Consider the following 13,111-nt stretch of genomic DNA (forward strand, 5'->3'; position numbering starts at 1 on the left):
TAAAAATATAATAAAACCTCATGAAAATGATGGAAGTCATGGGCCCTGACCATAAAGCATCAAATGAAAAGAATTGGCCACTGAGCTCCCACACCTTAATCTATTGTTCACTGATGAGATCCTTAAGGCTCTGTAATTTATCAGACTGCTATCACCACCACATATCTGCTTGCCTTCACACTTTTCTTATCAGTGCCTCCAGAGCAGTTGTCACCTTTAAGAAACTTGTATTACTTAACATACAGGCAAGAGAGGTATTTAGGGCAATTCAAAATGTAAGGGAGATCTCTTATATGTATGCTCTTGGTATACACAAAGTCTTCACAGTAAACCTTTAACTGTTTTATTCTTCTATTAGGTGTTAGGGGTGGGCATTCCATGCAGCACTAACTGCTGCATTTAGCATGCTAATTCATTTAATAGTTTTGTAATCCTTTAGTTTCACCACTTGGAAGAAACTAGGAGCTTTAATTAAGAGGTAATGTCAATGGAATAAGAACAATTATCACAGGACAATGGACTCCTGCAGCTTCACAGCCTGAGGCATTTGAGGAAAAATAAATGTTGAAATGAGGCACAAGAACTGCGGCACTGCATCTTTTCTTTTTGCTGTTTCACTGCCGTCCTTCACAATGTCAGCTGCAGTGATAAAACAATAGGCATGGCTACAGTTTATAGTATGGTAGTAGTCACATTACTTATGGACTGTGGGGAGGTGCTCAGATACTACAGTGTTAAATGCAGTATAAGAACCTATGCAGACAGTATAAGATGGGTGCTACAACTCCATCTCTTTGTGAGGATGAGGCCTTAGGCCAGGGCATCAGTGCAGCTACATCCATTGCTTGCCACCAGTGGTGGAGTTGAGTCCCTAGGGTAGGCAAGTTCCTAATGCAGAAAATTTATCAGCTGCTGGTGTTTTTAACTCTGTTGATTAGACCCTCTCAGACAGGTTACATGTCAGTGTTAAAAATGCCAGGCGCAACTGAAAATAACACTATAATCTCTTACGGGGGCTGACGCAATGGCCACTGAAGTCAGGGCAAGTGGGAGTCTGCCCATACGTATTGAAGCAAGTTTATATCATGCTTTTCATCCTGAAATCTCAAAGTCCAAAGACACCAGGAGGAAATAATTAGGAGTACCGTCCTTTGTGTATATCTTTCCCCTAGTTCCACTATCCCTTCTTCTCTCCCTTTGTGGCACTTATATTTTTCTTGGTCCTTCATCATGTTCCATGTTACTCTTGGCTGCATTAGGGCTTATGTAAATCAGGGATATCTGCAGTGGTGTAACAGTCACCCCGGTGCAATCCCCCACACACAGTCACAGGGTACCAGTGCGAAACATGCCAGTTTCCCTAATCTAGACAAGCCCTCAGGTGCATTCAGTGTCCCCCCTCAGGCAACTTTTTCATTACCCATTTGACATCCCCCCCTCCACACACCCACACACCCTGTTTCCTTTCTAGTTCTAGACCAGTGATTTTCAGCCTTCATTTGAGGACCCCTACAATATTTCAAATGGAGGTGTCGACCCCATTGGAAAACTTAGACATATTCTGCGGACCACAGGTTGAAAACCACTGCACTGGAGAGTGTCTCCCCTCTAGTCCCTGGGAGAGTGAAGGGGTTGGGTGGGAGAGGGGGGCGGAATGGGGTCTCCTGTACTGAGCTGTCTGTTCACACTGACAACGGAGAAAGGAAAAGCCATGAAGTTAGAGCGTGACCAGTCCCTGGTGCATTAAGTTACTGCCCCATGGCACAGAGAATTGGAAAGCCTCCAGGGCAGCCATTGTAAACGGATTAACCTCAGTTTTGGTTTGCTCAGGGCCCCCTCCGGCTCCGAATGGATGGGAAACCAGAGCGAGCCGGCTGTGTGTGAGCCTGCCATGCATAACAGTGTGCACCGGCTTCCCCACCTCCCCGGGCAAATCGCTCAGCGGAGACAGCAACAGACACAGCCCCAGGAGATGGGGGAGGGGTCTGAGAGACTCTTTCCTGTCACTATCCAAACAGCGATTTTTAAATCCTATTTTGTCCCTGGGGCAAACATCTGTGTTCAGAGGGGGCCCATTGCCCACAAGCATCGGGATCACCCCTTGTTACCCCGCCGCAGCGCAGCGCAGCCCTTCCATTTGCCCGAGCTTGAGCTGCTGGCCTCTCAGGTAACAGGTGGCAGGTTCCCCAGTCAGGCTCCAAGGGCAGCAGAGGATGACTTCATAGGGGTGGGGCTCTGCGAGGCTGTAGTCGAGGTGGCAGGCAACCTGAGTCAGGGAACAAGTGAACTTGTGAAGTCAAAGACAGGTGAGCTGAGCTGATAGGCAGCTTTTACACTCACCTGGGAAACAAGCACTAAACTCAGCTCCCTAAGAATCGACATTCTCCCAAGGAAGAGGGTTGTCACTGCTGAAAATGGAAACCAAAGAAGCCCCTGGGAAAGAAGGCATGGGAGCCAAGAGGAAGAATTTGACCTTCTTGAAGCACAGACTGTACATGGTGGAGAGAAGGAAGACAGACACTGTTGTTGAGAACAGTGTTTCTGTGGACCAGGGTAATTCTGGCACTTTGAGGAGGAGCCAATCTGACAGGACAGAATACAGCCAAAAGTTACAAGGTAACAAAAAATTACTTATTTATTATTTGTATTGGAGCCCATTCAAAAAGCTTAAAATCTAAGTGACCATTCCCCCTCCCCCCGCCCCACTATGGTAACCATTCCTGGCTGGTTTTATATTTATAAATAATGCCACTTGCACAGGATTCCAAATGGGATTCATATGATGCCCAGCTTTTTAAAGCCTATGTATAAAATATACATGGAACTGAAATCCTACTCTATATGTTAGCCATATTATCTACCAGTTCTTCAGTATTTTGAAAATATGTCTCCGCATGAGCTGATAGTCTTTTGTGGAATGGGATATACACTGTCAAACTAATAGAGGTGGGAAGGGATATTTTTGTTTAAGTTAAGCTTGATTAAATTTAAAAGAAAAATGTGCCTGTTCATCTCTTATCTAGATTGAATATGTCTGAATTTCAAGTATATCAAATTACACGCCTTTAATAGTTATATGAACTATGTCATCAGAATACCTTTTATGGCAATAATCTTGTATCAGTGGAATAAAACAATAATGTGTTTTAATAAAATATGTATGGTTTTGGTGCATTTAATAAAGGAACAGCATTCCCTCAAACGGAAAATATAATGTTCATAGCTACTGAGCTGTTGAAATGCAGTTAACAGGTCTGGTGATGACATTCCCTTTCAGTGACTAAAATGCTACCTATTCAGATGTAGTAAGTAGTATGAAGAGCTTTAGGTTAATTTTTCCTCTCTGCAATACTGACTTTAAGGAGAAATTCACTATTAGTTAATTTGCTGGTGCTTAGTGAAAAACAATTTATACTTTGGAATTTGAGTTACTTACAGCTTAATATTTTGAGAAAACAGTAATACTAATACAATTATATCAGTAAAGTGGGAAAAATCTTACTTCATTGTTCTGCCAAAAGAGAAAAGGAACTTAACTATTAGCATATACCAGAATACATGATAGGTGATCTTTATTGGACGTGCTGCTCCTTCCTTTCACACATATTAGGCTTGAGTCTCTTCTCACTTATATTACTGTAAATCAGGAGTGAGGAAGTCACAGAAGTCTATGGAGTTACAGCAGTGCAAAACTAATTTAAAGTGAGAGAAGATTAGAGCTACTGGGTTTCAGAACTATAGTCCTCTTCTAGTGAATTCAACGAGAAGTCCTTTGGCACCATAGAGACTAACAAATTTATTTGGGTATAAGCTTTCGTGGGCTATAACCCACTTCATCAGCCCATGAAAGCTTATCCCCAAGGTGCCACAAGGACTCCTGGTTGATTTTGCTGATACAGACTAATGCGGCTACCCCTCTGAAACCTTCTAGTGAATTGTCATTCTTGATAGCAAAATGAACTGTAACTAATTTGAAAAGGGCCGTGCAAATTTATACTTAGCGGATCTTTAGCAGAGATAATTTAGGGTTTATTTGTGGGGAAGAAAATCTGCAGGGCTGGTCAAACTTGTTAATAAAAATAAGATCTACAGAAGCACTGATGTGACAGTTAACAGTGTCTTATCAAACATTCTCTGAACTAGTGTTTTTTTGGGTGGGGTTCAGGCAGGGTTTAAGAAATTTTAGTTTAAGTGAAAAATGCTAACTTGATAGATCTGGCCACATTCTCTGAATGGATAGAGAAAGGGAGGCAACCCTGCCCTTTCTACAATGTGTCTCAATCCCGTTGAGAAGGCCTCACACATGAAAGGTCTTGTCTACAATGGTATTTAAGTTAAGGCTGTTTATATTAGGAACATTTGTGAGAGTTTTGGCTGTGCAACACCAGTTGAAACCTCCAATGTAGGTGCACTGTACTGGTGGAAAATAGGGCTCTCTAAAAATACCACCCCCACGAGGGGCATAGCTACCAGTGCTGGGAGCATGTGCACTGTCTATACTGGTACGTTACAGCACTGAAACTTGCAGCGCTCAGGGGGGTGTGCTTCTGTATCATAGACATAGCCTAGATGATGAGAGCAGCTATAATCCATGCTATAATTGTGCTGTTGTCATCCAGCCCTTTCACAGGCACTAGAATTTAAAGGTTGTTAGGCACACAGAAAAATGGGTGCAATTTGTATGAATAGAATTACAGACATGAAAAATCCACAATTCTTAAGGATCTAGAGCCTCCCCGTGGATTTCCATTAGATTTTGCCATTTTCTACAGAATTTTTTTCTAAACTTTCATCTAAAAAGAGTTACTAGATCTCTGGTTGCAAAAGATAACCAGGAGCATTCAGTTAGCTTTGTGAATCGAGACATTGAAACAACAGGATTACAAGAGGTGTGAACTTCCCATTGTAAAGGCTTTTCACTTTAAAATTTAATTAGCAACACAGCTATGGAAATATTAACTAATGATTATACCAGAAACATCCAGTTAATGCACTTATCTAGTGTGAGTGGTCATTCAACATCTTGATGTTTCATTCCTTTAAAAAATTCCTTTTGAGAAAGGCTGTACATTTTGCATGTCAAAGCATCGTTTAATTATTAAATTTCACAATGCATTACAAATGTCAGTCAAGTCTCTCAGTATCTTTTGTAAGGTAGCTAGGTACTATTAGCCCCATTTTACATATGGGTATACCTAGACACCTACTGATTGATGTCACAGAGCACCTCAGTCAGTGGCAGAACCAAAATAAAAAGGAAATTGGTTGGAATTCAGGAGATCTGTGTTTGTTTTCTGGATCTGCCACAGACTCCTTGGCTAAGTCATTTCTCTATACCACAGTTCTCCCCCTGGTAAAGTGGGGGTAATACGTTACTACTGCACATGATTTCATGAAGATAATTCATTAATGCTTGTGATTTATTTAGAAACATTGATGGGGATCTTATATGTGCTTAGATGCGTCTTAGGACTTCTGACTCCCAGTCCCCTGAAAATAATGTCATTTGCTTTTGACTGAATAATTGAGGAAATTAATACTGTCCTTAAAAATCATATAAAAAGTAATGGTAAGTTTGTCAGTTTTTAGAACAAATTGTTGGTCTCCTTACTAGTAAGATTTGGTCTTTCCTATAAAACTTGGACCAACAGCAGTGAAAGTCATTGTTATCTATGTAAACATGTATGTATTGCATCATAGCTGGGCTTGGACTACTCTAAGGCCTCCATCCTGCAAACACTTTTGTACTTGAGTAACTCAAGTTCAGCGAGTGTAGTTACTCACATGCATAAGTGTCTGCAGTATCAGGGCGTAAGCGAAGCCAGGTCTACACTTAAAAATTAGATTGACCTAGCTATGTTGCTCAGGGCTGTGAAAAATTTTGCACCCTGTACAACACAGTTAGGTTGACCTAACTCCCTGTATAGGTGCTGTTAGGTCAATAGAAAAATTCTTCCATTGACCTAGATACCCCCTTTAAGAAAGATGGATTACCTCCATCAGCTACAGCGCTATAGCTGTGCTGCAGTCGTGTAAAAATAGGAGGAACACACAAAATATTTGAAGAGATTACTTATGTTACGTTTGTTTCTTTTAAAACCTAGATATATAAGAGCTTGGCATATTATTGTCTGAGGGATTATGGAAAAAATGGGTTTCCAGAAAGTATCTGATTTAGGGATTTGCAGTATTTTACTTTAAGGTAATAAATATTTTTGAAAAATCTTCATGTTGGAAGTCTATCTAGTATTAATACCCTTGCTTTTGACTTGTCACTTTAGTGGTGTACTGATCAGCTGTACTGTCAAATTGTTGGCAATATTCTTGGAGGGTAGCAGCGCTACCCTTTGATGTTATAAGAAGTCAGAGAACAGCCCCTCCCCCAGCCTTTTTCTGAACAGCATGCCTCTTCTTCCTGTCAGCTGACTGCTTCTCCAACCCCCTCCTCACTGAAAGCCCACATATTTCTCCCCCAATTTCCTTATATGCTTTGGACTATATTTAGATTTTAAATATACATAGAGCTAATTTCTTATTGTACTGCAAAATTTGTTGCTCTTTGGAGCAGCTGGTTTCTTGATTGAATTAAAGTCCAATTACGAGTAAAAGTTTGCATAGCTTACACTAGTGCAGAAGATACGCCTATGTAAATATACCCATTGTCTTGAGATCATATAAGGCAACAAGTCCACTTGTCCTTCCATGTTCAAATTTCTATTCAGTGGGCATAGGTCTGCTTTTACTTGCCCCAGTGTAAATCTGGAGCAACTCTGCTGAAGTCATTGGAGTTTCACTGATGTAACCTCTTTGGGGAACCATTTTTGTGTTCTATGTTTGTACAGCACCTAGCAGAAAGGGGTCCATGACTGAGGCTCCAAAGGGCTACTGAAATAGTCTTCACTCCCTTAGAGTATGTCTAAGACCCAATGTTTTTAAAGTGTATAGAAATTCCATCTCCATACACATGGTCAGACCCACAAATAAAAGTTTTATTAATCAAAACTGTTAGATCTTGGGTCAGAGACACCTGACAATCCTTGCAGACGATCCATGCCAAAGCTTGACATGTGCATATCATTGGATGTAGCCCTTCCTCAGGTCTTCTGTTACCAACATTAACCAAGTAGCATAAGACTGATATAAATACACCAGCCCATGACATAGTGGAAAGGATTATTTGCAGGTAATAGCACTAACAGTCAAGGCATTCTGCTGTCACACAGCAATAAGCTTTCTCTTCCAGCACATTCCCATGGGGATCTCTCTAGTCTCCTGTCAGTACACACAGAATTAACAGTCTAATGTCAAGGAACTGAAGAAAGGAATTTCATATAATATGTGGATTTTTTCTATACCTGATGCAAAACAAATAATGACAGAGTTTGTAATTAGGTAATTCAACCATCTTTGGTCCTGATGTTCTGAGAAATCTCATTGCTCTGGCAACTCATGCAAACTCACATATACTATAATATTCCTCTTCTTGTGTTCTAAATACTGTATTTTTTCTTCTTCTTATGCACTGGTTACTTTCATAGCTTCTTCAGGCAGGGTTAAATTTCCCTGACTGCAGAGTGTCAGCATAAGGTTTATGCACCACTTAAGTGCCACTTGAGCCCTCAAAAATAGGCCATGTACTGACCCTTTGCAGAGAGGGCAATTTCCCCCTCTAGGACCACTAGTTTTGTTTTACCATATTATACTCACCGACATATATCCCACCATCAACTCAATTCTCCAACTCTCCTCCAATGAGAATATTGGGTATGTACACAGGAAGTAAGACAGGGCCCTTGGAGCAAATCCAGCATCCAACTTGAGTACCTCATCTGGGAACTTAGAAAGAATCCTACTCCCAGGGCTGCCCGCTCTATGAAGTAGAAGGACTGGAGGATGGTGGATCTTCTGGCTCTGGCTTCTCCCAAAACAGGCCCCAACACTTCCTGCAAGTTGCTGTACAGTGAGGGAGCTATTGCAGAGAAGGGATCTATTGTGTATTGCACACAAGGTATATAGCTCCACAGATCCTACCCAGACTCTCCTACTGCACCTGTGGAGGTAAGTGCAGGGATTTGCCTCTTCATGATTAGCTTTGAGGGATGTTTTTAGACTGCATATTTGCAAAAGGAACAAGTAAAACACAGGTAGCTCCTTAGACAATGTCATTACTTGGAGAATGTTATGCTCATATAACCGGACATCTCTAAGGACAAAGGGACTGTATTGTACAACAATGGCACTGAGCCTAAGCAATACTTCTTCTTTCTCCTCCCCCAGCCCTCACCAGACTTATACCACTGTTGATGCAGGTGCCAGATGGAAAATAAAGTCTGCCTATATTTGAAGTATGTGTTTGCTATAGCTGCATTCCTCAAGCTTTCCCTCTTTCCCTTCTGACCATAGAATGCTATTAATATCCTCAAAGGGCTCATAGATTCATAGATTCTAGGACTGGAAGTGACCTCGAGAGGTCATTGAGTCCAGTCCTCTGCCCTCATGGCAGGACCAAATACTGTCTAGACCATCCCTGGTAGACATTTATCTAACCTACTCTTAAATATCTCCAGAGATGGAGATTCCACAATCTCCCTAGGCAATTTATTCCAGTGTTTAACCACCCTGACAGTTAGGAACTTTTTCCTAATGTCCAACCTAAACCTCCCTTGCTGCAGTTTAAGCTCATTGCTTCTTGTTCTATTCTTAGAGGCTAAGGTGAACAAGTTTCAGAGTAGCAGCCGTGTTAGTCTGTATCCGCAAAAAGAAAGGGAGTACTTGTGGCACCTTAGAGACTAACAAATTTATTAGAGCATAAGCTTTTGTGGACTACAGCCCACTTCTTCGGATGCATATAGAGTGAAACATATATTGAGGAGATATATATACACACATACAGAGAGCATGAACAGGTGTGGGTTGTCTTACCAACTCTGAGAGGCCAATTAAGTAAGAGAAAAAAACTTTTGAAGTGATAATCAAGCTAGCCCAGTACAGACAGTTTGATAAGAAGTGTGAGAATACTTACAAGGGGAAATAGATTCAATGTTTGTAATGGCTCAGCCATTCCCAGTCCTTATTTAATCCTGAGTTGATTGTGTCTAGTTTGCATATCAATTCCAGCTCAGCAGTCTCTCGTTGGAGTCTGTTTTTGAAGTTTTTCTGTTGTAAAATAGCCACCCGCAGGTCTGTCATAGAATGACCAGATAGGTTAAAGTGTTCTCCCACTGGTTTTTGAGTATTATGATACCTGATGTCAGATTTGTGTCCATTAATTCTTTTGCGGAGAGACTGTCCGGTTTGGCCAATGTACATGGCAGAGGGGCATTGCTGGCACATGATAGCATATATCACATTGGTAGATGTGCAGGTGAACGAGCCCCTGATGGTATGGCTGATGTGATTAGGTCCTATGATGATGTCACTTGAATAGATATGTGGACAGAGTTGGCATCGGGCTTTGTTACAAGGATAGGTTCCTGGGTCAGTGTTTTTGTTCAGTGATGTTTGGTTGCTGGTGAGTATTTGCTTTAGGTTGGGGGGTTGTCTGTAAGCGAGGACAGGTCTGTCTCCCAAGATCTGTGAGAGTAAAGGACCATCTTTGAGGATAGGTTGTAGATCTCTGATGATGCACTGGAGAGGTTTTAGTTGGGGGCTGAAGGTGACAGCTAGTGGTGTTCTGTTATTTTCTTGTTGGGCCTGTCTTGTAGGAGGTGACTTCTAGGTACTCGCCTTCAGCCCCCAACTAAAACCTCTCCAGCGCATCATCAGAGAAGTTGCAATCCCTCCCAGTTTGGTATCATCCGCAAACTTAATAAGCCTACTTTCTATGCCAATATCTAAGTCGTTAATGAAGGAGGTTGAACAGAGCCGGTCCCAAAACAGACCCCTGCGGAACCCCACTTGTTATGCCTTTCCAGCAGGATTGGGAACCATTAATAACAACTCTGAGTATGGTTATCCAGCCAGTTATGCACCCACCTTATAGTAGCCCCATCTAAATTGTATTTGCCTAGTTTATCGATAAGAATATAATGCGAGACCGTATCAAATGCCTTACTAAAGTCTAGGTATACCACATCCACAGCTTCTCCCTTATCCACAAGGCTCGTTATCCTATCAAAGAAAGCTATCAGATTGGTTTGACACGATTTGTTCTTTACAAATCCATGCTGGCTATTCCCTATCACCTTACCACCTTCCAAGTGTTTGCAGATGATTTCCTTAATTACTTGCTCCATTATCTTCCCTGGCACAGAAGTTAAACTAACTGGTCTGTAGTTTCCTGGGTTGTTTTTATTTCCCTTTTTATAGATGGGCACTATATTTGCCCTTTTCCAGTCTTCTGGAATCTCTCCCGTCTCCCATGATTTTCCAAAGATAATAGCTAGAGGCTCAGATACCTCCTCTATTAGCTCCTTGAGTATTCTAGGATGCATTTCATCAGGCCCTGGTGACTTGCAGGCATCTAACTTTTCTAAGTGATTTTTAACTTGTTCTTTTTTTATTTTATCTGCTAAACCTACCCCCTTCCCATTAGCATTCACTAGGTTAGGCATTCCTTCAGACTTCTCGGTGAAGACCGAAACAAAGAAGTCATTAAGCATCTCTGCCATTTCCAAGTTTCCTATTACTGTTTCTCCCTCTTCACTGAGCAATGGGCCTACCCGGTCTTTGGTCTTCCTCTTGCTTCTAATGTATTGATAAAAAGTCTTCCTGTTTCCCTTTATTCCCGTAGCTAATTTGAGCTCATTTTGTGCCTTTGCCTTTCTAATCTTGCCCCTGCATTCCTGTGTTGTTTGACTATATTCATCCTTTGTAATCTGTTTTAGTTTCCATTTTTTATATGACTCCTTTTTATTTTTTAGATCATGCAAGATCTCATGGTTAAGCCAAGGTGGTCTTTTGCCACATTTTCTATCTTTCCTAACCAGCAGAATAGCTTGCTTTTGGGCCCTTAATAGTGTCCCTTTGAAAAACTGCCAACTCTCCTCAGTTGTTTTTCCCCTCAGTCTTGATTCCCATGGGACCTTACCTATCAGCTCTCTGAGCTTACCAAAATCCGCCTTCCTGAAATCCATTGTCTCTATTTTGCTGTTCTCCCTTCTACCCTTCCTTAGAATTGCAAACTCTATGATTTCATGATCACTTTCACCCAAGCTGCCTTCTACTTTTAAATTCTCAATGAGTTCCTCCCTATTTGTTAAAATCAAGTCTAGAACAGCATCCCCCCTAGTAGCTTTTTCAACTTTCTGAAATAAAAAGTTGTCTGCAATGCAGTCCAAGAATTTGTTGGATAGTCTGTGCCCTGCTGAGTTATTTTCCCAACATATACTTGGATAGTTGAAGTCCCCCATCACTACCAAATCTTGGGCTTTGGATGATTTTGTTAGTTGTTTAAAAAAAGCCTCATCCACCTCTTTCACCTGGTTAGGTGGCCTGTAGTAGACTCCTAGCATCACCCTTGTTTTTTACCCCTTTTAGCCTAACCCAGAGACTCTCAACACTTCCATCTCCTATGTCCATCTCCACCTCAGTCCAAGTGTGTACATTTTTAATATGTAAGGTAACACCTCCTCCCTTTTTCCCCTGTCTATCCTTCCTGAGTAAGCTGTACCCATCCACACCAACATTCCAATCATGTGTATTATCCCACCAAATTTCAGTGATGCCAACAATGTCACAGTTGTATTTATTTATTAGCACTTCCAGTTCTTCCTGCTTATTACCCATACTTCTCGCATTTGTATATAGGCATCTAAGATACTGGTTGGATCTTGCCTCCCAGTTTTGCCCTGACCCTCCTTTCTCCCTGCCATTATAGCCCACACTCCCTCTTGTTTCCGACCGATCTCCCAGGTCTCCATGTTCCCCACTTACCTGTGGGCTTTGCTCACCTGTCCCCGTTGAACCTAGTTTAAAGCCCTCCTCACTAGGTCAGCCAGTCTGTGTCCAAATAGGGTCTTTCCCCTCCTCGAAAGGTGAACGCCATCTCTGCCTAGCAGTCCCTCCTCGAATAGCATCCCGTGGTCAAGGAAGCCAAAGCCCTCCTGGCGACACCATCTTCGCAGCCAGGCATTCACCTCCATGATGCATCTGTCTCTGCCCGGGCCCCTACCTTTGACAGGAAGAATCGAAGAGAATACCACCTGCGCTCCAAACTCCTTCACCCGTACTCCCAGAGCCCTGTAGTCACTCTTGATCCGCTCAGTGTCACACCTCGCAGTATCATTTGTGCCCACGTGGATGAGTAGCATGGGGTAGTAGTCAGAGGGCTGGATAATCCTCGACAATGCTTCCGTAACATTTCAGATACAGGCCCCCAGGAGGCAGCATACCTCCCGAGATGAAATGTCAGGGCGACAGATGGGCGCCTTCGTCCCCCTCAGCAGAGAGTCTCCGACCACCACTACCCTACGTTTCCTATTCACAGTGGTGGCAGCAGACCTCCCAGCCTTAGGGGTACAAGGCTTCTTCTACTTTATTGTAGGGGGTGATTCCTTCTCTCCTGTATCAAGAAGAGCATAACGGTTACCTATTACCACAGCGGAAGGGTTCAGAGCAGGGGTGGAGCACCAGAAGTAACCAGCTGCCAGTGTCCACCCTGAGCCATCTCTTCCTCCACCAGGTGTATCAGCAGTCCTGTGTACTGGGACAGCTACCTCAGCTGTCTCCACATGGACACTGTCCAGGAATTGCTCGTGGATTCGGATGCTCCTCAACCTAGCCACCTCCTCCTGTAGCTCTCCCACCTGCTGCCTGAGAGATTCCACCAGCAGGCACCTTTCACATTGAATGGTCCCCCCAGCCTGGATATCAGTAAGTGGAAATTGCAAGCTACAGTCTCTGCAAAACCACACCAGGATCTGGGTAGAAGCATCCATGCTCAGACGCTCTGTCTGGCTACAGGCGCAGGTGGAGGAGACAGAAGCAGTGCTGGCACAGGTGTTGCAGGTCTTCCTAACCATCGTAAGCCTCCCTCTGTCAAACTCCCTCTCAAACTCCCCTGTCTGCAGCCCCCTGTCTGTTGAAAGGGTTGTTTAAGCAAGAAGTTTTGAATGTAGTTGATTTATAGGTTTTAAGGGGAATAAAGGGAAAACAGATAGAACCAACAAGG

The 13,111-nt window shown here is 42.6% G+C and overlaps 1 protein-coding gene across 1 annotated transcript in view; it reads left to right on the plus strand.

Moving 5' to 3' along the window:
* The first annotated feature begins 2,329 nt into the window (after positions 1 to 2,329).
* ARHGEF38 (Rho guanine nucleotide exchange factor 38) overlaps positions 2,330 to 13,111 on the plus strand; it is a 57,932-nt gene continuing 47,150 nt past the window's right edge. The window contains exon 1 of the mRNA XM_054029456.1: positions 2,330 to 2,616. Coding sequence (XP_053885431.1) covers positions 2,415 to 2,616 — 202 coding nt within the window. The 5' untranslated portion in view covers positions 2,330 to 2,414. The remainder of the gene's footprint in view (positions 2,617 to 13,111) is intronic.

This window comes from Malaclemys terrapin, chromosome 5 (genome assembly GCF_027887155.1).
Source record: "Malaclemys terrapin pileata isolate rMalTer1 chromosome 5, rMalTer1.hap1, whole genome shotgun sequence".
NCBI lineage: Eukaryota > Metazoa > Chordata > Testudines > Emydidae > Malaclemys > Malaclemys terrapin.